Source organism: Heterocephalus glaber, unplaced genomic scaffold, assembly GCF_053883595.1.
Source record: "Heterocephalus glaber isolate CG9 unplaced genomic scaffold, H.glaber_assembly_v1.0 deba00001111, whole genome shotgun sequence".
NCBI lineage: Eukaryota > Metazoa > Chordata > Mammalia > Rodentia > Bathyergidae > Heterocephalus > Heterocephalus glaber.
The window spans coordinates 696,769-721,826 of NW_028258194.1; the positions used below are offsets into that span (position 1 = coordinate 696,769).

Sequence of the window (25,058 nt, forward strand, 5' to 3'; positions counted from 1 at the left end):
CTTAACTTTTCTTATATCATTACTTTATATATTGGTTTATTCTGTGTTTTCTTTTTGGGTTTGGATAAAACTAGCTATGTTGGGCTGGGGATTTAGCTCAGTGGTTCTGCTGCCTGCCTCGCAAGCTCAAGGATCCAAGTTCAATCCCCGGTACCAAAAACAAAACAAAACAAAAAAAACCTAGCTATGTTATTAAAACAGGTATAATTGGGCTGGGGATTTAGCTCAGTGGTTTGGCCGCCTGCTGCACAAGCGCAAGGACCCGAGTTTGATCCCCAGTACTGGGGGGTGGGGGTGGGGGGACAGGTATAATTAAGATATGATAATTTAGGCAAATTAATAATTCAGTGCCCTCTCAACGTGTAGTTTCTTTTGTTCTTAACTCTGAGTTTGTAAATAACATAGGATGAGAGACCAATTACATATAGTTAAATTAAATGGACATGTAAGTGGACTGTATCAAATTAACCAGTAGGGAAAAGCTGAACAATTTTTTTTCTTTTGGTACCGGGGATCGAATTTGAGACCTTCTGCTTGCAAGGCAGGCGGCAGAACCACTGAGCTAAATCCCCAGCCCCTGGCTATAGATTTTTAATTAGGACATAAATTTTACAAACTAAAATCTTCTGTAGTACTCTAAACAGTAAGTTTCTTGGAAAGGAGAGATGGTAAGTATGCAGGCTTGCTATATGGTGAAGCGAGTGATTCCGCTTATAGTCAGATGTACATTTTTACTTAGGCCGAAAGCTCGAGTCTTCATAATCGCACAGTGCTTTAGTGTGATTCAGTAATTTAAGCTGTGAGTCTGCTGATATTTACAAATGGGGAAAGTAGCCGATTAAAGTTCTCAACCCCCTTTGCCTCCCATTTTAGTGCCATCCTTTCCTCATACTTCCTAAATGAAAGACTCAATCTTCATGGGAAGATTGGGTGTTTGCTAAGTATTCTAGGGTCTACCGTGATGGTCATCCATGCTCCAAAGGAGGAGGAGATAGAGACTTTGGATGAAATGTCACACAAGTTAGGTGATCCAGGTAAGAAAAAGAAAAGCTTTATTGGTTGGATTTCATTTTACTTTTTCTGTTTTTGTTTTTTAAGACAGGGTCTTGCTGTGTAATCCAGCCTGGCCTTGAGCTCACTGTGTAACCTAGGCTGGTCTTGAACGTGCAGTGATTTTCCTGCCTCTGCCTCCCAAGTGCTGGGATTACAGGTGTGCACCACCACACCAGCTGTACTTTTACTTTTTAATTTAGTTTTTACTTTATTTTTTGGTTTGTTTTTAAGAGACAGAGTCTTGCTGTGTAGTCTGTGCTGGCCTTGAATTCATGGCACTTCTCTTGCCTCAGCCTCCTGAGTGCTGGGATTGTAGGTGTGTGCTGGTTTTTACTATAATCAAAATCTTATGTGAATATTGAAACAAACTGTTCTACATAGGCTATTATGGAAAATAAAAAGTAGCTGTGGTTCTCTCTCCAGGCCCTTGCTGCTTTTGTTCTTTAAACTCTGTATTTCTAAATAACATGCACGTGTTGCTGCTGCTTCCTTGGATTTAGTCATTATCTACTGTATCTTATTGCATCTACTCAGGTTTGTGTACTTGTGTACATTTTTTTGTCATATAGTTTGTATTCTCATCTTTTTGTTTGTTTGGGTTTTTTGGGTACCAGGGATCAAACTCGGGTCCTTGCACTTGTGCAGCAGGCGGCGAAACCACTGAGCTTTTAAAATCCCCGGCCCTGTATTCTCGTCTTAACCATACCGTGATTTCTTTTCCTACTATAACTTCCATTGTATCTTCACTTTGTGTTGCTATTAAGAGATCAAATGCAGGGCCGGGGATTTCGCTCAGTGGCACTGTGTCTGCCTCATAAGCACAAGGTACTGAGTTCAGTCCTCGGTACCAGAAAAAAAATAAATAAATAAATGCAGTTGATTGTTTTGTTATATGTGACCCATGTTTTAACTGTGGAAGCATTTGGGGATGTTTTCGGTCACTGGTATCTAGAATTTCCTACTGACATGCCTACATGTGCGTCCTTTTGTTGTTGTACTGGGTACTTGGTCAGTATTTTTATATCTTTTTTTGGTACTGGGAATCAAACTTGGGTCCTTGTGCTTGCAAGGCAGGCAGCGGAACCACTGAGCTACATCTCCGGCCCTACTTGTTCAGTATTTTAAACCTGCAAATTGATATCTTAACTCTGGGGAACAGAGTTGAATTTTTATTTTGTTCTGTTTTTGCTTGTGGTACTGGGCACTAAGCCCAGGCCAGGGCCTTGCTAAGTCGCGAAGTTGCTCGTGCTGGGCTGGAACTTGCGATCCTCCTGCCTTGGCCTCCCGGACTGCTGGGATGGCAGGCAGCACCCCTGTGCTGTGCCCGGCCTTACTGTGTGCGGTGGGCCTCCTGAACGGGACTGTCTTTTCTTTTTTGGTGTGGGCCTTGTGTATGCTGGGCAAGTACTCTTACCACTGAGCCATTTCTCCAGCCCATTTATTTTCTTGCTTTGTTTTCCTCTCATTTTCTCCATTTTGCGTTTTGACTCTGCCTTTTGGGAGCTTTCCTTGGTTATCTCCCAGCCTTCCGTTTGTTTTGTTCAGTGATAGTGGAGATCAGAAACAGGGCCATGTCCTTGGCAAGTGCTTTGCCACTGAGCTATAGTCACAGCTCTTTTTACCTTCAGATTGGGCCTTGCTGAGTTGCCTTGATTGGCTCCAGCGGAGATCTTCCTTCCTCACCCTCCCCAGCATTTCTTTCCTTCTTTTTTTGAGATAGGGTTTCGCTGTGTAGGCAGTTCAGGCTGGTCTCGAACTATGTAGCCCAGGCTGGCCTCAAGCTCACAGCAGTCCTCTTGCCTCCAGCTCCCAGGGACTGTGATTATATGCTTGTGCCATGATTCCTATGGCAGGAGAAGATGCTTTTTCTTTTCTTTTCTTTTTTGGTATCGGGGATTGAACTCAGGTCCTTGCACTTGCGCAGCAGGTGGTGAAACACCTGAGCTAAACTCCCAGCCCTAAGATGCTTTTTCTTTTACGGGCATACTTTTTCTACTTCCTGTCTAGTTCATTATATTTTGTTGTTTGATCATCTGTTTAAGGAGAACATCTGACCAAATGTTTGATGCAGGCAACTCCTTTCCTCCAGGCTTTGTGGTCTTTGCGACACTTGTGGTCATCGTGTCCTTGATACTGATCTTCGTGGTGGGGCCTCGCCACGGGCAGACCAACATCCTGGTGTACATTACCATCTGTTCTGTGATTGGTGCGTTCTCAGTCTCCTGCGTGAAGGGCCTGGGCATCGCCATCAAGGAGCTGCTGGCGGGCAGGCCTGTGCTGCAGCTCCCACTGGCCTGGGTCCTGCTGCTGAGCCTGGTGGTCTGCGTGAGTATTCAGATCAACTACCTGAACCGGGCGCTGGACATATTCAACACGTCCATCGTGACGCCCATCTACTATGTGTTCTTCACGACCTCCGTTTTAACCTGCTCGGCTATTCTCTTTAAGGAGTGGCAGGGTATGCCTGTGGATGACGTCACTGGAACTCTGAGTGGCTTCTTCACAATCATTGTGGGGATATTTTTGTTGCATGCCTTTAAAGACGTCAGCTTTAGTCTAGCAAGTCTGCCCATATCTTTTCGAAAAGATGAAAAAGCAGTGAATGGCAGTCTCTCTAACATGTATGAAGTGCTGAATGATAATGAAGAAAGCTTACCTTGTGGAATTGAACAACACGCTGGTGAGAATGTCTCCCGGAGAAATGGAAGCCTGACAGCTTTTTAAGAAAGGTGTGATTAAAGGGTTAATCAGTAGCTCTGTTACAACACAGATTTTGAATATCAGAATGTGTCTGAAAAAGCATTATGTTCTCTAAAGACAATCTTTTTTAAGGTTTCACTAATTTTCACCAAGAAATTACTTTTCTTATATTTAAACAATGGTAGCTTACTAAAATGACCTTAGTACATGGCCAATTTCTATTAACATTGTATTATTGTAGAGGTATTTTACATTTTGATTCTTTCTCCAAAATCTAAATGCACTAATGGCAGTTTTAAGTCTATAAAATGCTTTATTTTTTCATTGGTGATGAAGGTCTGAAATGTACATTTGTCATCCCCATTCCATTGATCTCTGGCCACATAAGGCTTTTTGACTGTAAAAAAGAACAAAATTATCCCAATACATTATGATTGATTTACCTTACCTGTAAAATTGACTCCTGTTTGATGAATTATTTTAATTTTGAAGTATTAGCTTAAGGGAATTCTCAGTTTTTATTTATTTTTTTGAGACAGGGTCTCGCTCTACAGTTCAGGATGGCTTTGAACTCACTATGTGGCCCAGGCAGGCCTCAAACTAGTGGCAATCCTATCTCCTGGGCACTGGGATCACAGGCATGCATCACCACGCCTGGCTTAGGAATCCTCGATTTTAAAATGAAAGTCTTTTACAAAACAAAAGGTTAGAGGGCCAGGAATTTAGCTCAGTGGTTCCTCCACCTGCCCTGCAAACGCAAGGACCTGAAAGGCACAAGGGCCCTGAGTTTGATCTCTACCAGGTTAGGGAATCATGTGGAGGAAGCATTTCTCTGGCTGTGACTTGTTCCTGCGCATCTGGTTTCATGTTTCCTGTGTGCATCTGAGGCCTCCTTAGCAGCTCTCTAAACCAGTATGGTCTGCTCAGCAGTCTGGCCCCACCTTACTCTCAGGGTAAGTTTATTTTATTCCTTGATCAGGTGAATCCCATGGTGCCTAGAACCTTCATTGCCATTTTACATCAATTCTTGTCCTTTGGAGTATATTTTCATATGAATTACAGTGTCATTTAGACCTTTTAACAACTGGGAAATAAAATCAGGAGACTGGGGTGATTTCATAAATTTAACCGGTGTTATAATAAAGAGTTCAACAAATTTCTTTTAGACAGTCCGAATGCTAAAGTCTATAAAATATGGTCTCTGTGCCAGGTCCTTACTTAAGAGTTCATTGGGACATCATATATTTTGGACTTTTAGAAAATGTTCATGAAAACATGCTATGGGAAATTACAAACGTGTAACAAACCCTATCCCATCTTCAAAACCTATCTACTTATAGCTGCTGTTCATTGGCCTTTAAAATGTCCTGCCCCGGGTGGCAGCAAGAGCAGAGGCTTGGGCCTGTCACTGCCCCTGCTGCTCTCCCCCCAAGACTACAGTGGCTGGCCTGCCACTCGGTACTGGCCTCTGGGCGGGGGGCGGAGAGTGGACACGACACACTGGCCCAGATCTCATAAAATCTTTTTCCAGCTAGCATTGGTGCTCCAAGGAGTCTGTCAGACTTTCTCAGCCAGCACCCTGCAGTATAAGTTTTAAAAACTGATTTGGTGCTGAGGCTCAGTGTGCACCTTCCACGCGCCAGGTGAGCACACTGGCACTGAGTTCCACCCGGCCCTCTGTGCACTGCACACTGCAGGCGCACACTTCTCTGCTTAGGCTTAGGCACCATGTCTGCTCCGGCCTGTGTAGAAGACCAGGTTTCACTCCCTTGGGGATGGCAGTGCCCTCGCAGAGAATCCGTAACTGATGCTAACAGATTCTTTATTATCTACCATTTCACAGCACTAGGAATCCTGTACAGAACGACTTGCTACATTTTCATTAGTTAAAGAACTTTTGGCTGGGGATGTAGCTCGGTGGGGCTGTGCCTGCCTGGCAAGCACAAGGCCCCAGGTTTGCAAATAACTAACTTCTGCCCTGTACTGCATAGGGTAAGCAGGCGCCACTCCTCATCTGTAGCAGAACACTGGCCCCAGGGTTATTAGTTCCTGTCACCAGTCATCCTTAGGTTGCTTTTTATAAGTAATAGTTCTGTCTGTTAAAGGTCATGTAACTCGGGTTAGCAGTATGGCACAGCGGCTCGTTGCCCTGTTTTACGGTGCTTGGAGCTCCTGCACTTCAGTGTTCCCTAGCCCAGTAGTGCAGTTTCTTTCCTTTTTTTGAGACAGTCTCATGATGTCCTGGATGGCCTTGATCCTTCCATCTCAGCTTCCAGAGTAGCTGGGACTACACTATACCAACTGTACCTGGCTCAGTTCTTAGCCACTTTTATCCATTTCCATAATTCTGGTAAGTAGACCAAACTAGTCTTAGACTTGACATAGGGGCAATTCCAGCCACCTGCGACAGGTCACCTAGCAGTGGGGAGGGAGAGCCGGGGATGCCAGGACAGGACTCGCGGTCTCCTCCGTTCCTCGTGTGCAGTGCTTATTGTCCCAGGTCAGCCTTCCCACACTGCCAGCTTCCGGGTCAGAGGTGCTTAGCGTCTTTCACAGCCAACATGGAGCAGCCACACGCGTTTCTTCCATCTTGCTGATCTGCATGTAAGTCAGATGTTTGTGCTGGTGAGGCGGGTAGTGTTTCAAGGGTGTCATGGTCCTGTCCCTTGTCCACATCCTGGAGGTGGCCAGAAGCCGTTGGAACTAGGAGAGAGCACCTGCCCATGCCAGCTAGGACAGGCAGTAAATGAATGCACAGGAATAGATTTCATTAGTTTTATTTCTCTAAGCTGTACTCCTAGATTTCATATTTGGATTTAGTGGAAACTGAAGAATCGAGTTCACTATCTTTCAAAACACCAGCACAAAAAAAGGAGAATGACTTAGAAAAGATTGTTCATAAAAGAACACCAGAAAACTCCCTAAACTACAGCTAACTAGTCATGAAGTTTAATGGCAATTGGGGTAGGATTTGATACAATTAGCAATTACTAAGTTTATTAAGGGAAAAATGAATGAGCTCGGCAGTGTTACATTGCGTGGCCAGCTGCTGGGACACTCCAGCAAACCTGAAAGTGGTTCTGTAAGAGCATGATGGCGACTTCCTAATTACCAAAAGCATATACAATTTTAGTCTAGAAAAATAAGTCAATTTTATAAAATTAAGCTTTTAGATCAAAAGGTACCCCCCCCTTGAACAAGTGTAGAGGTACTGAAAAATAGTCCCTAAAAATCTCGCTAGGCACTTACAGCGAGAACTGCACTGGGAGCTGCCGTGTTGGCGGCCGCCCTGCACCTCAGCTGCTGGCCAGAGACTGGTGGATGGGTGGCTGGAAGCAGCGCACATGCTCCACCGGGGTGCTTTCCCCATCGCCCGACTTCAGGTACTTGTCCAGGATGGTGATGATCTCATCATTGAGGATCTGGAACTTGCGAATCCTCTCCACCATCTTCTTCAAAGGCTACAACAGTTGAGATCAAGCCATTTTATTATTAACCCTTGTAACGGGCACTTTTTTCTAACTCAATATTGGGATTGTCATATTTTCTCAGAAAAATTACAGCAAACTATACTGAAACACATACTATATTTTAAATGCCATTACTGCAACAATGAATATACTTTCAGTTTAAATGCATTTCTGTTGGTTTCATGCTGCCATGTGTAGCTCTGCAAAACTTCAGAAGTATATTGATTCAATATAAACATGTACTAAGAACCCACTGTATGGTAAAAGTTGGAACTATGAAGAGGAAGACGAGTTCTAGACTTCACCGACCTTCCTGTTATGATTGATCTGGACAGAGAATAACAACATTAAAACACAAACTTTTGGGCCGGGGATTTAGCTCAGTGGTTCCGCCGCCTGCCTAGAAAGCACAAGGTCCCAAGTTCAATCCCTAGTACCAAAAAAACCCAACAAAGTTGTACAGGCACTAGTGGTTGTACTCACAAAGGTGGTAAAGCAGGGCCTGGGGATTTAGCTCAGTGGCACCGTGCCTGCCTTGCAAGCGCAAGGTCTTGAGCTCGATCCCCAATACCAGAAAAAAAGGTGGTAAGGCAGAAAACAGCATCATTGGGGTGAGACAGCCTGGGCTGTGAGCAGACTGGAGCACCCCTGAAAGCACATGAAGCTAGCACCCTTTAATTAGGCTAATGTGGTCCCAGGTTGGCACCAGCCCCTGGGAATGAGCAGGAGCCAATGCAAATTTTAGGGAAATCAGATGAATTAAGTTCTTTTTATAGAATTAAAAGATTTATCAATTTCAACCAAGATTGGAAGAACTAAATTGAACTTGAGAAAAAGGAACATAGAACTTTTGGAGGTAGAAACTCAGCAGATCAGCTACAGCTCAAGTAAGTTACCTGAAAGACACATAAGAACTCAGCACTTGGCAGAGCCAAGAAAATGACGTGTGACTGCAGGAGCCCTTGGACACCCACACCTGTTCCTCTGCCTCACAAAACAGGCTTGGAACCTGTGCTGTGGTTATGGACCTGAAGACAAATGGAGCCTCCTGGTCAGCCAGCCAGACCCTATCCCATTACGTGAGCTAGAGGCAGAAAGGCCATGGCAACAGGGCATGCCGGAAGCTGAGATGGGCTGGCAGCCAGCAGATGGGGACCGTGTTCCTACAAGTACAAGGATCTGAAGTCAGCCACCTGCCTCGCAGAAAAAAAGGAGGTCCGACACCACACCAAATAGCTGTGTGAGGTGAGTGGAGGTCCGGGGACCATGCTGACCTGGGTGTGTTGAGATTAATGGTGACCTGCGCTGATGCTACGCTAGGAAGAGAGCTAACAGCAGGGTATGCAACAGTAAGGAGGGGTGACATGTCTACTCTCAGTCCCAGACAAAGAGAACAGAAGACAGGCTACAATATTTGAAAAGATCATTTCTAACTACAAGGAGCAATATTTTCTAGAATTCACCTGTAAGGAATTCCATAAAATGACAAAGGCAGTTAAAACAAATTTTGAGTTGTACAGAGAAGAGTGGATGCGTATACCAATAATCTGAAGGTGCAGATCCTGCGGATGAGAGAAGTCAGAGAAGGAAAATGGTAGTGTTTTGTTTTTTAAATCTGCCAAACTTTGTTGCATGCCACTTATATTTAGGTTCACTTTTGGAAAGAAAGTTTCAGTTGGTGAAACCTCATCCCAAAAAACTCAACAGAAAGGAGGCTTCTGGAAAGTCTTTGTCCACATACCACATTTTTGATAATCTCATCCTTTCCATCATGCTTCTGCACTTTGAGGAGGTGGTAGCAGAAATCCAGCACCGCAAAGCGCCGCTGCTGCCCAAGCAGCACAATGATCATGCAGCCGGCCCAGTGCAGCCCATCGCCAAAACACTGCCTAAGAGCAAGAGCAGAGCAGTCATTACCGAGAGACACGGAAACTAGGCCACAGGCACTCCAGGCCCTGCCCACTAGGCTGCCTGCATCTCACTGCTCAGTCACTGTCCACAGCCAGGAGCATGATCCTGAGCAGCTGGTGATTTCCGGGTTTCCATAAAGATAGTTTCTGAACTCTGGCATGCTGTTTCCTAACCTTTGCCAGACCCTCAAGGAGGAATGATGTTAAGGACCTGCCACCCAGAAATACACAGTCCGGTTTGTCTTCAGTTCCCATGTGTTCAGGGCCCATGGATGCTAGTCCTGGGTCCAGTCTCTGGCATCAAGAAAGAAGGCTCGCTTCAGTGGCACTGACGCAGCTCCGTGTATGTCTGATCCCTTTCCAGACCTCTCACTACTGCCTTCACCTCCCCCGCCAGCTCCCCACTGCCTCTGGAAGAGCACCACACAGAGCATACTTACTCTACCGTGAACTCATGTGTCCCCACGGGAATGCAGTAAACAAACTGCATGGCACTCCACAGCCTGTGGAACTCCACACACTCATCCACATGCATGACCCCATTGCTGGGCAGAGGCCCACGCCAGATGGGGTCATCCAGGAAGGTCCGGATCCGTGTCAAGATGACCTCGAACATAGACAGGCCACAGCAGAGGCGCTCTTTCGTCAGCAAGTCCCCTTCCCTTGCAATTGCAATTTGCTGCAGAAAGCACAACCACGAATGAATGGTATTGTTTATGAATGCCAAAATAATTAGCTGCTAGAAGAAGATGTTTGGAAGCAAGCAGCAACAAAACAAGCTTCAGTAATTTTATATATACATATTTATATATATGTTATTTACATATATATACATAAAATTACATATCCTGTGAGACTGACTGGTTCATAGTCAAGGGATATCGACAGCTGTGCTGAACTGCTAGTGACTTTGCCTCTGGGGCACATTTGGCAATGTGTGGAGACATTTTTGGTCTCCACAGTGTGGTTGGGTCTACTGGCATGTAACAGGCAGCAATTGGGGTACCACTAGACACCCTGCAGTGCACAGGATGCCCCAACAAAGAACCATCTGGCTCAAGATGGCAAGCATGCAGAGGTCGACTGACAGGGATGCAGTATAAGCAGGCACAGAATCAGACTGCCCCGAGGCCTCTGTCCACTTTCTTCTGTTGTAAAAGAAACCCTCTGAAAAAGCCTTTGCAAAGGGATGGACATTTATTGTGTGAGTCTGTACCGCTCATCTACAGTGTCCTGTGCATTCCCCAGAGGGCTGGGGACGGATGCCCATCTGACCCCTCACCACACTGCAGCTCTGGGTGGCCACACCCACTGTACCTGTGGGGTCCCCAGCCTCTCGATGAGTGGGACCAGATGCAGTGGGGCGTACTTGGCTTCCAGCCTCTTCATCTTGGCATCGAGCCTCTCCCCCTCTGCAGGGGAAAAATACTTTATTATATTTTCCTTCTTTGCAGGAAGAAATAGTCATAAAAGATTGTTAATGTGGATAAAGATTCTTTGGAAAGAAGTTCTGCAGTACTATCTCATTTGATATTTTAATTCAAACTGACAGATTTGCTTGTGGAATGTTTCCATTTAGGCTGTACTTTCAACTGGGACTGGTGTAATTCCCCCATGCAATAAACTGAAAAGAGCACAAACAACAAAGCCCAACAGAACTGATTTTGCTAAATATTCATTTTTTAAGCTTACTGAAAATTTCAAATATGAGCTGCAGCAGAAGAGTACAGTGAGGTTCTTAACCGCTCACCTGCTGGGACAACCATCAACTCACCTTCCACACTCCCCTGCCGTTCTGAAGCAGACCCTAGACATCATCTCCACATAGACGTTTCACTGTCGTTATCCATTTAACTACGTTACATCCACACATCCATCCACTTAGCCCCGCTGTGACGAGTGTCAAACACATACGCCCGCGCAAGCAGCACTGTGCAGTGGGCTGTCTGGACTCCAGGGCCGAGACCCAGGCTCACCTTTCACGTGGACTCGTGGCAGGATATTCTGGAAAGGGGCCGCATGCAGCAGGTCACATACTTCTTCTAAAGACTGCACGGAGAAAGGGAAGCCACATTACGAAGTGCTGAGAAACCCACTGCTGAAGACACTCTTGCCATTTAGTGAAAAATACCGAGTAGTCTGTCAACGGGCAGGGATGATGGCAGTGTGCTGTCGTGGGCAGGGTGGCACTTGGGGCCCCGGGTGAGCAGGTGACGAGGCCAAGGGGGAGTGTAAGGCCACTGCTGCAGTTTCCTTTTGCACTCACTATGTGGGAAACTCTAGGGGAACGGCAGGAAGGGGACGTCACGTCCCCTGGAGGCTGTTGACGCCCAGATATGTCTGCATCTGGCCTTGGACTCCCAGAGTGAGCACATCGTCTCTCACAGCAAGGACCCTAGCAGCCTGGCAGCCTTGCGGCTATGCTCTGAAGTGTGTTCCCAAGCACAGCTCTGCCCTGCCAAAGCCATCAAGGCCGAGAAGACAGATGCTTTAAGCAGCAACATAGCAACACTCTCACTGGGTAGGTGAGAAAAACCTTGAAACAATGCATATTACGTTTTTGTCTTTCAAATCCAAAGAACAAATTTCAAATAAGTAGCTGTGAAAAAAAGAACGGTGTTTTACAGCACTGCTCCTCGATGCCCCACAAAAACTTCCCCATCAAGATGCCTCCGGGGCCCTGGCGGGAGCCAGCCCAGCACGGCGGGGCAGTGGCCCAAGGACTCACCAGGCTCTGCTCGATCAGCAAACAGAAGAGCACTGCATTGCCCACCTCCCGCAGGTTCTGGAAGCACACAGTCTTCAGCTCCGCGTACTCCACGATGTCCTTCAGCTGGTGATGGAAGAATTCCAAGATGCCTGAGGGGCGGAAGCAGGTGGGGAGTCGGTGGAGGCTGGAGGGGCAGTACCCCAGCATCCTGGTTCCATGGCAGCTGTACATGGAGCGTCAACGGGAACGGCACAGCATCCAGTCTGCCGCTGACCGCATGGTCCTGTGCCCAGGCTTTGATGGGCACCCCTTTCCCTACCAACCCCGCCCCTTCAGAAGAGGCAATGATGACAGGAATTACCGCCACAATACAAGAGTACAGGAGAGAGCACGCCATCTCCTCCCCCAGAGGAGACAGGCGTCTGCCAGGTGCAGTACCCCTCACAAGGCACTGAAGCACGAACACTCATCTGCTCAAGGGTGGACTCCAAACTGCAGCTAACATCACCGTTGGGAAAGCTGCACTCTCCCTGGGTTCCAGAGCAAGGCCAGGGCTTTACTGAGATGCCTGGACAGTGGAACTCAGCACGCAACAATGCAGCCATGAAGACTGGAAAGAAATCAAGAGTCCTAATCTGATCTGTACATCCAGTGCGAACCCAGGCAGAAGGCACAGCCCGATTCTGAAATGCACATGGTAAGGCGGAAGACTCAGACCCCGATTACCCGGAGAGGAGGAAGTTGGACAGGAAACTCACTACAGTGAATCGCCTCATTCCCAGGTCAGGCCCTGAGGGCCACTCCACGAGGGCCTGCCAACCCAAGCGCCTGAGAAAGCCCCTTCCTCACCATGGCCTGGGCCCTGCTCCTGCTGCTTGGCACGTGCCAGTTGCCAGCAGCGCCACTGCCGGGTGATGACCCCTCACAGGCGGGGCAGCGTTTCCTGCGCTGTAGTGCACCCACATGGGTTCCTCTGCGGCATCCACAACTCCCATCTCCAGCTGTTTTAGGTTCCCAGCATTATTCATTTACTTTCTGACAAGCTGAGATCAGATTCTTCTACACAGGACTGGCCACAGGCACACTAATTTCTCTGCATGGTGGCAGAGTGGCCCCTCACTGCTCCCTCAGACAACAACAGCAGTTGTGAGCTGGGGCCGGTGCCCAGGCCTCCCACCGTCACGCACATGGAGGCTCAAGTCCCTCAGGACAAGGCGAGTGTCCACCTCTACGACACTCAGAGGACTGTCCTGCGAGAGACCAGACCCAGCCCTGACTGACAAAGCTTCCTCCCACTCGGTCTTATCGTGAAACAGTGCTTTCTGGAATCACTGAAGCCGCTTATCTAGATAGCCCAACAGCAGCAATTCGTGTGCGTGTTCACACAGCTGACGCATCTGCCTGAGAGCCTTCTGGCTGCAGGCCGAAGCCAGGGGGACATCTGTCTGACAGACAGGAGAAGGGGGCTGCCTCACAGGCTCAGGTCCCTACACCCCACCGGGCAGCAGGACCCAGTAGTCAGGCGCCCCATGCTCTTTGGCAGGGGTCTGTGGGAAGCAGTGTCCAGAGCCCTGACATCCTCGACGCCTAGCGCACAGCCTCCACCGGCAGCAGGGGCCTGTTGTGCCTTCGCGCCCACGTGCTTCTTGGTTGGAGAAGGGTGCATCTGCTGGGCGGTTACCTCCTCCCCAGGGAAGGCAAAGCAAGTTCTTCCCAATAATGTCCAGTGCAGGTCCTTCGCTGTGGCCTAAGGCCTGACCTCTCCTTCCCCTGTGCACACCGTTGTGCGCTCCGCAGCCCAAGCCCTCACACTCACCGGGAGAGCCGTACTCATGGCGGGGCAGGCGGCAGATCTTGGGCATCACCTCCATCAGCGTCTTCACGTACTGCAGGATCGTGCCCTGGAGCTGGGGAGACAGGCTGCATGGGCCACGGCCTCCATCCTCCTGGAGGCTGCAGCCAGCAGGTGCTGTGAAAACATTCTGTTAGCAGAATCCTGATAATGACCAGGCTACAGTGCTGCTCTGGCAGGGGAAGGAGACCCCACTGTGGAAAGGCCAGTGACCAAATTCACGCCATAAACCAGTGTCCCTCTGAGGCTCGGGGCCCTGAGGGGGGCAGGAAGCGGGCAGGAGTGCTGGGGGCCATGGTGCGCCTCCCCTGCTGATGGCTCTGCAGCCCCGGGACCACAGTCCTCAGGGCAGGCCGGTGCCTGGATCTTCTGATGGGTCTGTGGAGCTGCAGGGCTGCACTAGTCCCCTTCTGCTCGGCCATGGCACAGGAATCTCAGCCTCGTCCAGCCTGCACACACCGGGGAGCAGAACTTCCGCTGGGCCCTGGCAGGCCCCAGGATCGAGGCTGTGCAAGTGACCAAACTCATCTATGCTCTAATTAACTTTGACCTGACCTGTGCGGTTGTGGATTTATCAGCTTCTTAGAATTCTTTTAGCCTCTGTCTTCCTGTATGCGCACGGCCATCTCATTTCCTTGATAGATTCCTACTCAATTCAGATGGCCACACATTCAGTTTCAAGCTCTTTCTTGACTAGCGGTTGAATAGTGGGAGAGATGAAAATCTATACTCAGTGAAAAGAATAATACTCTCTCATAAGGAAGGTACTGTTTTGGTAATTTAAAACACCTTCTATGAATCAAGTTAAAATAACCTAGATTCATTTTCTTTTCTTTTTTTCCTTTTTTAAGGGACAGGGTCAGGCTGGCTCCAAACCCCTGGGCTCAGGGATTCCCCTGCCTCAGGTCAAGGTATGGTGGATCCACTTTCTTGAATTAGGAAAAATGGGGGAGAAATCGAAGTGTCAGAAGTGTTTAAAACTAAATGGAATCATTCATCTGTTGAAGATTCATAGTTCAGAGAAGAGCTTCTGGCGGTTCTGCCCTGGGAAATTCAGGCCATAGGAAGGAAGCTCCTTCAGGGAAACTCACCAGGCTCTTGACAACCTTCAGAAGCTCCTCCATGACCACGGCGATGCCCTGATAGCCGAGCAGCCGGCAGATGACTTGAAAGTGAGGTGGCCCCACGAAGTTCCGGTAGCTGCCATAGATGCTGGAGTAGGCCAGGTTCAGAGCCTGGAAGACAAGGTCAGAGTTTCACACAGAGCCTCCATGCACACATGCACACATGCACACAGGCACATGAAAGGCACTGGCAAGAGGCATGCAACACAACACCCTCCGCGAGAGAGAGCCACCGGCTTCTTTGTGAAATACGCTGCCCTTGCAAGCATGGAAGTCTCCAACCTGCTAGGAAGAGCAAACTTGCTGAAACAGATCCTGATGGGGCAATGGAACCCGGAGTAGAGCTGCATGCCCGGGGGCTGGGGAGAGCACCCCCCAGAGAAGGAGGCAGAGAAGGGTGATGCAAGCTTTTGGCGTGGGAGGGGACCACTGAGCTCTGCCACAGATGCAAGTACAGAGCACAGGGAGACACTGAAGTCAGCATTCAGGGTTGAGAATTTCCCTCTCCGTACTTCTTTAGCAACATCCCAAACGTTTTCATGTTATTTTGTATTTTCATTCAGTTGACTGAATTTTTAAATTCCCTTCAGACTGCCTCTTTGACCATGATTTAAGTAGAAGTGTGCTAATTTTCAAGTGTTTGGAGATTTTCTTTATCTTTCTTTTGTTAAGTGATTTCTAGTTTGAGTTCACCGTGGTTAGGCAACACACTGTATGATTTCAGTTCTGTTTTGCTAACGCCTCTTTTGTGGCCCAGGATATGGACCGTCTGGTGAATGTTCGTGGCCATCTGGAAACACTGTGTAGTTGCTGTGTCGGGGGTGCTGGCTGCATGTCAGTCAGACCCTCCTGGTAAATAACAGACAGTTCAGGTCTTCTCTCCTGGTGCTGACTCTGTTCCTGTCAGCTACTGAGAGGAGAGCCGAGTCCTCAGGTGGAAATGTTCGTTCATCCTCTTGTGTCTGTCAGGTTTTGTGTTCAGTGCAGAGAGTTTGATCCCCAGTACCAAAAAAAAAAAGAACTTAGAATTGCTGTGTTGTTGGTGGTTTGACTCTTTAATGTCCTTGGTAATAATATGAATTCTTACATAGTTTTTTCCATTCTTTCACTATTCACCTACCTGAATCATTAAATGAACTGAGTTTCTTGAACCATGTAGTTGAGTCATATTTTTAAATCCATTCTGCCATCCTCTGTCACTTAACTGTATTTAGATTCCATCTATCTGTCTGTCACAGTACTTCAGACTGACCTCAGAGTCTTCACACTGAGTTACATAACCAGCCCTTTTTTATTTTGAGTCAGGGTTTTACTAAGTCATTCACTCTGGTGTCACACTTGTGACCCCCCCTGCCTCAGCTTCCCAGAGTGCTGGGGTTACAGGTGTGCCACTACACTGGGCTTCGACTGTTTATTTCATACATTTATACATAGCACAATTATTGATATGCTAGGGCCTAAGCCTGTTTTCCTCTTTGTTTTCTCTCTGGCTCCCTGTCTTTTCTTCTGTTAGTACATGTTCAGTACTTAATGATCCAGTAAAGTCCCCAACTTACGAACGTCTGAGTTGCAAACTTTCACAGGTGTACTGTGTAAGAGTCACTTTGTCGGACATGAAGGAATTGAACTGATGAACATTCTCCCGGAACATAACTCATCCACAAGCCCAGAACGTCCTGTCCATGCACTGTGGGCAGCTGGTACATGTCCGCAGCACATCTTAGTTCCTCCACGTGCCCTTGCTCTCCCCGCCTGCTCCCTCCACCTCTGGTTTCATTCTTTCTGCCTTCCTGTGGGGTGACTGTCAGTTTCAGAACTCCCGGGGTAGAAGCACTCTGCACCTACGGCAGAAGCCCAAGTCGAGTCCTCCAGACTCCATCCAACGCATCCTCGTACCCCAAGGGACTCGGCTTGGTCCTTTTGCTCTAATAAAGCATAACTGGGCACAAGTGACTGAGTCCTGAGAGTCCTTCTAATACATGGCCAGATCTGTGGGAGTCACGGGGCCCAGAGCAGAGCCTGAGTGTAAGCTGCTCCTAAATGACGTCCACCAGCATCAGAGACCTGCGGTCTGCCACAGGGATGTACTCTTGTGCCAGCCCTGACACCCTTCTGACTCCAAACCGGACTGACCCTCCATCCTGTCCTCACAGCTCCACCTCTGAGCTCTAAATGTTGAGATTCGGGGTGAGATTTTTGTTGATAATGGGTTCAGTGCTTGAAAAACAAAACCACATGAAAATCACTGGTGAAATCTCGTGAGCACTCGTCTCAGGGAGAAGGTCCCCCAGCGCCGCCCTGGCTGGGCCTGCCTGTCAGACGCCCGCTCATCCGCACCGGTTCCTGGCTCCTGACCCCCACCCAGTGTATGGCTTCACCGTGGATGAGGCCAGCTGAAGGCAGGACGTGTGCCCGAGACGACACAGGGAAAGGAGGGCAAAGAGACAAACGCCACACTGAGAGCACCGAGGACTCTGAGGGGAGCACTTCGGGTATCCAGACTCAGCCCGGTAGCAGGGACCCTGGCCTTGCGGACAGCCCTGGGACGGGCTCCCTACTCCATGGCCAGTTAAATTCATGAGTGGTTGGGCTCTTTGGCTTCCAGTCCCCATCTGTGGGCGGGGGACAGTCTCACAGGCGTGACAAGTTCGCACCAGCAATGTAGCAGCGTGCCATGTGTTTGCACAGAGCAGGGAGAGACCGTGGAGTGTTTGTTTTTATTGTTTCCTTCCTGATCATAAGAGTGCTCTAAGTACAGCCACCCACAGATCGGCAGGACTGGTTCCAGGCCCCGAGGGGACCAGAATCTATAAACAGTGCAGTGTTTCCATGTTGCCTGCCCATGCCCTCCCATGGACTGGATCCTCCCTGGTGACTTGCAACTCTAGCACGTAACTTCGGGTATGTTGTTAGACTGTGTTGTTTAGGGAGTAATGACAGGCAGGAATGTCTGTATGTTCGGTCCAGATGGGTTTTTTCCTAACAATTTTTGGCCCCTGTTGGCTGAATCCACGAACACTAACCCTTAACGCACACCTGTGGGCATCCGTGTCCCCTCAGGCACAGAAGCAGGGCTCTGCCCCTCCCCAGGGAGGCTGCCGGCACCTCAGGAAGTCAGGGCCCTGCATGTGCCGCCCACAGCACCCTGGCCTTTGGGCACTGCTCCCAGGACTCTCGTGCATTTCTTAGCTTGATGTTTAAACCTTCCAGCCTCCCTGCAGGCTCGCGTATTTTAACGGCAGGAATGAGAGTGGACTCCAGGATCTACTACAGCCAGAGCTGCGCTCCCACCGTGAACCAGTTCCAGGTAATCATCATCTGAGTTGTCTCCCCCTCCTTCCCTTTCTCTCTTCGGTCTTTTCTTTTTGAGACCAGGCTCATTGTATGGCCCAGGCTGGCCTAAACTCCTGGGATGAAGCATCCTCCTGCCTCAGCTCCTCAGTAGCTGGGACTACAGGCACAAGTCACCATGCCCAGCTAGTTTCTATTTTAGATTACTGCCACCTTTCAGAAAACTGTTCATGAAGTGGAAGAAAAATATACCTTCTACATGGCACAATACTGACTTAAATTTCAAGCCAGCCCAATGGCACATGTATGTAATCCCAGCTACTGAGGAGGCAGAGGCAGGAGGACCACTTAAGATCAGGAGTTTGAGATCAGCATGGACGACACTGAGTTGCCCAAAATTTAAAAAATTAAATTTCAAAATATGTTTCAGGGGCTGGGGATTTAGCTCAATGGTTCTGCTGCCTGCCTCACAAACGCAAGGTCCTCAGTTTGATCCCTGGTACCCTCAAAAATATATATATATGTTTCATTATGAACTTAAAAATCATGATATAGAAGAATATTGAATATATACACAAAAAATCAAACACGAAAGAACCTACCTTGGATCCATGTAAATACTGGGGTTGTGCATTAGGTTGTTTATCTCTTTGGAATTCCTGGGAAAATGGCAATACTGTCCGAACAAACCTAAACAAGAAGAGAGAAGACTAACTTTAGTGTTGGCGCTTTAAATTCAGAATTTCCCTATCACCCACTGTTAAATCTTCCCCAGCTATCCGATATAATCATCAAACTGCCGTCAACCAAGAACCACGCATGGACTCCCCAGACTCTGAAACACGGAAACTGCACAGTTCAGGAGCCACAGCGAGAGCCCTGTGCCTCAACACACAGTCCCGGTCTCCCGCCAGCAGGAGGCCAAGCGAGCTGTGGGCACTGGGCCAGCTCGAGCCGAACAGTCCCACGATAGCTGGGAGCAACCGCTGCTCACTGCCCTGCTGGCTTCCACACCAGGGGGACAGCCCGACAGCCCTTCCTCTCCGACGGGACCAGGACATGCAGTGTTCTCATCACCGCTGTGGGCGGCAGGCAAGACGCAAACCACAGCATTATGACCAACTTTGTCCAGAACTTGCATCCTGATCACGGATCAAGGGCAGTTTAAATGGAATGATTACATTTTCAAGCAGAAACGGCAAAGTTGGCAAGCACTTTTTTTTTTTTTTTTGGTACCGGGGATTGAACTCCGGTCCTTGCGCTTGCACAACAGGCAACAAAACCACTGAGCTACATACCCGGCCCAGCAAGCACTTTTAGCTCAGAGGCTTTCTTTAAACATAAAGGCACGAAGGGCCGAGGATGTAGCTCAGTGGCACCGCGCCTGCCTCGAAAGTGCAAGGTCCTGAGTTCGATCCCCAGTACAAAAAAAAAAAAAAAAAGAGAAGAAATATAAAGGCAGGGAAGCCAGGTGTGCTGGTGCCAGGCTATGATCCTAGCACTTGGGAGGCTGAGGGAGGACTGTGAGTTCTACGCCACCCTGGGCAACTCGGTGCCTTACAGAAACCCTGCCAGGAGAGGAGAGGAGGGGACAGAGGGAGGAGGTTTGCACTTAGCACTTTAAATGTCATCCACCACAAGAGCCATGCGGAAATGACAGCTGGCAAGGACCGAGCGGGAAAAGTCCAAGATGAGCCTGGAACGTCTTGTGGTGCAGAAAGCAGGGCAGGGCTCACAGAGTGGAGCAGATGCCGAGGAGGACGTGGGAGCCATCTAAGGGCCCTGCTGCGCAGAGCGAGGCAGACGTGAATTACAGAACCTATGAAGGCGGTCCTGACCCTGAGCTGGAACCTGATCCTTACCGCCAATAAGCAGACAAAAGTGTAAACATGAACGGCAGATGCCGACAGGTATCTAGGGGGAATAAAGAGTTAGGGACTCGCTGCCATTCAAAATCAGACAGTGACAGGAAACAGGGAGATAGGTCTTTGCAAACGGGAAGAGGATCCGGAGATGGGAGAAGTGCAAATAAAGGGAAGGGGAGGTAAGAAGAATTAAATATGTTCATGTATCCACTCCCCACCAGATAATGGACTCATTATGTATTTCAAACATGGACTAAGAAAAAAATTACAAAAAAAAAAAGAGATCCAAGCATGGTGGTGTACACCTGTAATCCCAGCACACAGGAGGCTGAGGCAGGAGGATCACCATGAGTATGAGGTGAGCCTGGGCTACACAGTGAACTTAAGGCCAGTCTGGAATATACAGTGAGACCCTATCTCAAAAAACAAACTCACTGCTGTTCAATCACCAGTGACACTTGATTCAGGTAAGAATCACTCACAGATGCTAAAACCAGTCAGTCAGTTTCAACAAGCACACCTTCTTTATGGTCTCAGATTATTCCCTACAAATTACTTACAAAGCTCAAATGACAAATGGTACCTCAACAGTGAGCACACTAGAGCCAGCCCCTAGCCAGGGATCAGTATTGGGGCCTAACGCCTCCCCAGGGACACCCCTCCTGTGGCTGTCCACTAGCCAGAGCCTGGCTGACCCCCAAGCAAATCCCACTGTGCAGCTCTGCCACACGTCATCAGTGAGTCACAGGCCACCCCAGAGCCACAGGCACTGTGTGCTAATGGAAAGCAGAGGGTGCATGTGCCAAACAACAGCAAGGTTCTGTCTTGTCCCAAGAGGTTCTCAGAAAATTCACAGGCCTGGAGTCAATACACAGCTTAGAGCTATAAAATTCTGTTTTCCAAGGCCCTTTCCAGATAATGGAATTTTCTTCCTTTCTTCCCTTTCTTCCCTTCCTTCCCTTCCTTCTTTTCTTTTTCTTTCTTTCCAGGGATTGAACTCAGGACCTCGCACTTTCGAGGCAGGCGCAGTGCCACTGAGCTAAAACCCAGCCCCAGATAATGGAACTTTAAAGACCCTAGGGGAGGACTTGTAAAAAGTGTCAGCATGAATGTGGGTGAAAGCCACCCAGGTAAGCCAGAGCTCACCAGCAACAACCCAGGCCATCAGGAACCACAGCCGCTGCATGCTGACTGCCCAGCAGGACCAAGCCTGGCCACAGAGAGAGAGGACGCTGCTCCGGAGGCTCAGCACATGGGGACAACACTCAGACGCAGTGAGAGGTCACTGAGCCCCGGCAGCCCTTTGGGATGCTGTGATGGGTGTAGGTACAGACGTGAACGGAAGGGCTGAGGTCGGCTGCACCTCACCACAGGCTCAGGATGCCAAAGCAGGTGGCCACCCTCCAGGATGGCAGGGTGTGCCCCCACTGCTGAGCAGGGCTCTCAACCTGGGGCGCCTCTGCCACTGTCTAGAGATGGCCTCTGCACTGAGGGGGCCGAGGGCAGCAGTCCCGGCACTGGGCGGGCGGCAGGGACACTGCTCAGCACCTACGAAGCACAGCAGTCTTGCCACGCAGCTGCCTGCCCGTCTGTCTCCAGGCACGTCCAGGGTCACAGGGCCACCCCAGGACAGGGGCCTCACCTGCCCCCGTGGGAATGTGGAGGAGCCCACCAAGCGCCGCTGCTGATCAGGACATCAGTGGTGTCTCCGCCATGGGACACGGGAATATCCCAGCCTCTGGGGGAGCATGCTTGGGGACCATGGTGCCCTGGACACATCTCAGTCCCGTGTGGTGCCCAGGCAGCTGGACGTGGCTGGAGCCTGCTGCACGGGTCCCTCACACACGCAGTCAGAAGAGTCCCCAACCTCGAGACGCGCTGTCCCTCAGAGAGAGCGTCATGAGTGCAAGACAGGTGAGGAAAGGTCAGGACGCTGCGCTGAGGGCTGGGCGGTGTCCATTCTGCCACTGCACACGACAGCTCTGCCAAAGCCGCATGTGACAGCGGGGGACACCTGCAGAAGGAGACCTCCCTACAGAGGCCAGCTCTGCGCCCGGGAGAGGCCCCTGGCAGAAGGGGCTGCTGTCCTGGGAAGTGGCCACAGACTCGGAACAGCCACAGGGACAGCAGGAAGCACAGGGCCAAGGACAGGCCCTTTCTACGTCAGAACCAGGGACCAAAGCACCCCAGGGAGCAGCAAACGTTTTTCACCCAGAAGGCTCAGGAGCAACAGGAGCAGCAGACTGCTGCCTCCTCCCCCTCTGCCCTGGGGGACCACAGTGACAACCAAATGAAGGGCGACCTGAGAGCACTGGCCAGGGCACTGGAGTACCCTCAGAGCAGCAGAAGCAGTTCTGGACTGACCCTCACGTGACAGCAGCATGCCTGACAGCCTTCCTGTCGTGGCACACGTGCATCTGTGTGTCCAACTACACAGCCACCCTTGGCGTCCCTGCAGGTGCCAACTCCTGGGGCACTCAAGTTTCTTTCGTTAAATGATGTCATGCGTGCATAGAACCCAGGTAGGCACATCCTCCTGCAGACCGCAACTCCACCCGGGTGCTTTACAGTATCTCACACGTAAACGCAACATGTGGAGAACTGTACTTGCCCTTAGCAATGATGACAAGAACTGTCTGTGCACATTTGGTACAGATGTAATTTTTTTCAAATATCTTTGACCCATGACTGGTTGAATCTGTGGATACGGAAGGCGACCTGCATACTAAGAACTCTAGGAGAAAGACATTTTACCAGGGACACCTCTGGGGACTTAACTATGTATCTCTGATTTCTAATCTGACTATAATCATGCAGCATTATTTGAATAATACAAAGAATTTTCAACTAGTTCAGACTACATAACATCTTAGTACATTTCAGAAAAATAGGCGCCTTAAAGGAAAGTTAAGTAGGGACGAATCATCTCCACATCGGTTTCAGGGACTGTGCACAGCCAGGCCAGGCCCCAAAGCCTCCCGTGCTACGGAAGCTCATTGGCTCCTCAGCCTGCAGCTCCAGAGGACAGGCCTGTGCCCACTGCCTCTGCGCGGGACGGGCACCAGCCCTGGGGCTCTCAGGAGGGCTGTGTGGCAAAGGGCATTCAAAAGCTCACATACCACCCCAGACCCACTTCCCCATGTGAAGGCCAACAACCCCAGGGCGTGCACACGTACACGGGCAAACACAGGCAAACACGGCACTTCCACTCTGGGTGGGGTTCAGCCAGGAGGTGACCCTGTCCCCCGGGTGTTTCTACAGGAAAACCTGCTGTGGCTCACACATGGGCGTGCGCTGACAGCACTGAGCCCATCCTGGGGCACAGCGATGCACCCTTGGCCAGACAGCCCGCTCCATGGCACCCCAGTTGTGTCCCGCACTTGGGCCGCTGCTGCTGTCCACCATCCCGGCCCTCACTCTAGCCACTTCCTGTTTGACACAGCAGCAAAATGGCAGGGGGTGGGAGGCCGGCTAAGGGACCCCACCAACCTTTCCAGGCTGGAAACGCAAGCCCATTGTCCAGAAGTCAGTCCCAGGAGCCATTCCCAATGTGCACCCCACGGTGGAGTCAAAGCCACAGCCAAAGCCTGGGCCTGGCCCAGCCCCAGTGTCCACATGCAGAGCCAGGGCCACCGCCTGATGGTAGTCAGGGCTGCACTGGCAAGTGGGACGAATGGGGAGGGCGTGAGAAATACTGGGGAAGAAAGGGAGGCAGGGAGAAGGTGAGTGGAAGCCGGGTGAAGCAGCCCCAAGATGCCTGCCCAGGCTCTGGGTGCAGGGGTGCAGGTGCGTTGTGCAGCGCAGCACGCTCACCGGTTGGTGGAACCATTGTAGCAGTAGTTGGGCAGGAAGTCGTAGTTGAGCTCCCAGAAGACGTGGAGGGTGATTCTCCCATAGGGTGCCGACACGTTGTGGTTGGCTTCCCGAAACATGGCGTCGAAGCTGTCCAGCGTCAGGTACCTACTCAGCAGCTTGTGGGTCATACGGTTGATCTCCAAGAGGCCATCCAGCTCCTACGGGGTCACAGAGACGGTGTGAGAGGACCAGCACACAGCAAGGAGTGGCCAGTGGCCAAGAACACAGCAGGGCCCCCACAGCCCTGTCTGGAGGGTGCCCACAGGCTACGGCTACTACCTGCCCTCCGTGTGGTCACCTCCTACCCTCCAGGCGCGCCACAGAGCAGCATCCACAGGGCTGTGTCACCCCTCCTACCAGCACCACTTCATAACAGGCAAACCACTCCCTGTCCTCGTCCCACCCCGCCGCACGAGGGGGCTGGCACCGCACCTGCTCAGCTCAGGGGTCTGCCCTGAGTCACGTCGCAACAATGTGCCGGGAGCTGTTCAGAAGCACAGACCCGGCCTGGGTGTCGCTCAGCACCAGAGCACTTGCCGAGAATGCACAAGGCCCTGCTTCATTGCCCCCAAAAAGCACGGGCCGGGTGCCAGGGCCGACAGGCATGTGCACCATGGCCTCTGAACGCTCACGCTCACGTTTACAGCCGAGCGCACCACAGCTCACTTTCCAAGGTTTCAGCCACACGGTAATCACAGCCCAAAATAGTAAGTGGACATCCCAGAAATAAACGGTGCATGAGTTTCAAGCAACTTTTATTATAGAGCATTATTCTATTATTAATTGTTATTGCTCATCTTACTGTGCCTAATCAATAAATTATCATAGGTAAATAACACATCATTATAAATACTTTCTCCTAGTTCTCTTTCCTTTTCTATTGTAATTTTGAGTAAACTACGTATGTGGCTTGCATTACCTTTCTATTGTAATTGCTGGTCTGGGTCAAAGCTCGAACAGTAATTTTAATCAAAATCATACTTGGCTAATTATTAAAATACATGGTCCTGTTGCAAATTACACTTGTCAAGAGAAGGCTGGGCTCGGGACTTAGCTTCCTGGTGCCACTGCCTGCCTTGAAAGCACAAGGTCCTGAGTTCCATCCCTGGTACCAAAAAAAAGAGAGAGAGAAGGCTGTCGGGTTGAGTCTCAGCCTACTGAGTGGAACCTGAAGAGCACTTTCCCCTACACAGCCGCCTCGAGGCAGGCAGGTGCTGGTGCGTTCCTG

The 25,058-nt window shown here is 49.8% G+C and overlaps 2 protein-coding genes across 7 annotated transcripts in view; one reads left to right on the top strand and one right to left on the bottom strand.

Moving 5' to 3' along the window:
* Window positions 1-4,209, top strand: part of Nipa2 (NIPA magnesium transporter 2) — a 29,168-nt gene extending 24,959 nt beyond the window's left edge. For both annotated transcript variants that reach the window (XM_004872191.3, XM_004872192.3), the window contains 2 exons: window positions 874-1,034; window positions 3,143-4,209. In XM_004872191.3, coding sequence (XP_004872248.1) covers window positions 874-1,034; window positions 3,143-3,777 — 796 coding nt within the window. In that variant the 3' untranslated portion in view covers window positions 3,778-4,209. The remainder of the gene's footprint in view (window positions 1-873; window positions 1,035-3,142) is intronic.
* Window positions 4,210-4,864: 655 nt separating this feature from the next.
* Window positions 4,865-25,058, bottom strand: part of Cyfip1 (cytoplasmic FMR1 interacting protein 1) — a 75,210-nt gene continuing 55,016 nt past the window's right edge. For 3 of the 5 annotated variants that reach the window (XM_021250149.2, XM_021250151.2, XM_087210105.1), the window contains exons 22-31: window positions 23,789-23,988; window positions 18,713-18,800; window positions 14,787-14,930; window positions 13,660-13,750; window positions 11,862-11,992; window positions 11,110-11,182; window positions 10,451-10,545; window positions 9,574-9,812; window positions 8,965-9,112; window positions 6,515-7,214 (exon numbers count right to left, since the gene is read on the bottom strand). In XM_021250149.2, coding sequence (XP_021105808.1) covers window positions 7,050-7,214; window positions 8,965-9,112; window positions 9,574-9,812; window positions 10,451-10,545; window positions 11,110-11,182; window positions 11,862-11,992; window positions 13,660-13,750; window positions 14,787-14,930; window positions 18,713-18,800; window positions 23,789-23,988 — 1,374 coding nt within the window. In that variant the 3' untranslated portion in view covers window positions 6,515-7,049. Of the gene's footprint in view, window positions 6,484-6,514; window positions 7,215-8,964; window positions 9,113-9,573; window positions 9,813-10,450; window positions 10,546-11,109; window positions 11,183-11,861; window positions 11,993-13,659; window positions 13,751-14,786; window positions 14,931-18,712; window positions 18,801-23,788; window positions 23,989-25,058 lie in introns of those variants that run through there. The other 2 variants (XM_087210104.1, XM_087210103.1) reach the window with 2 other exon arrangements.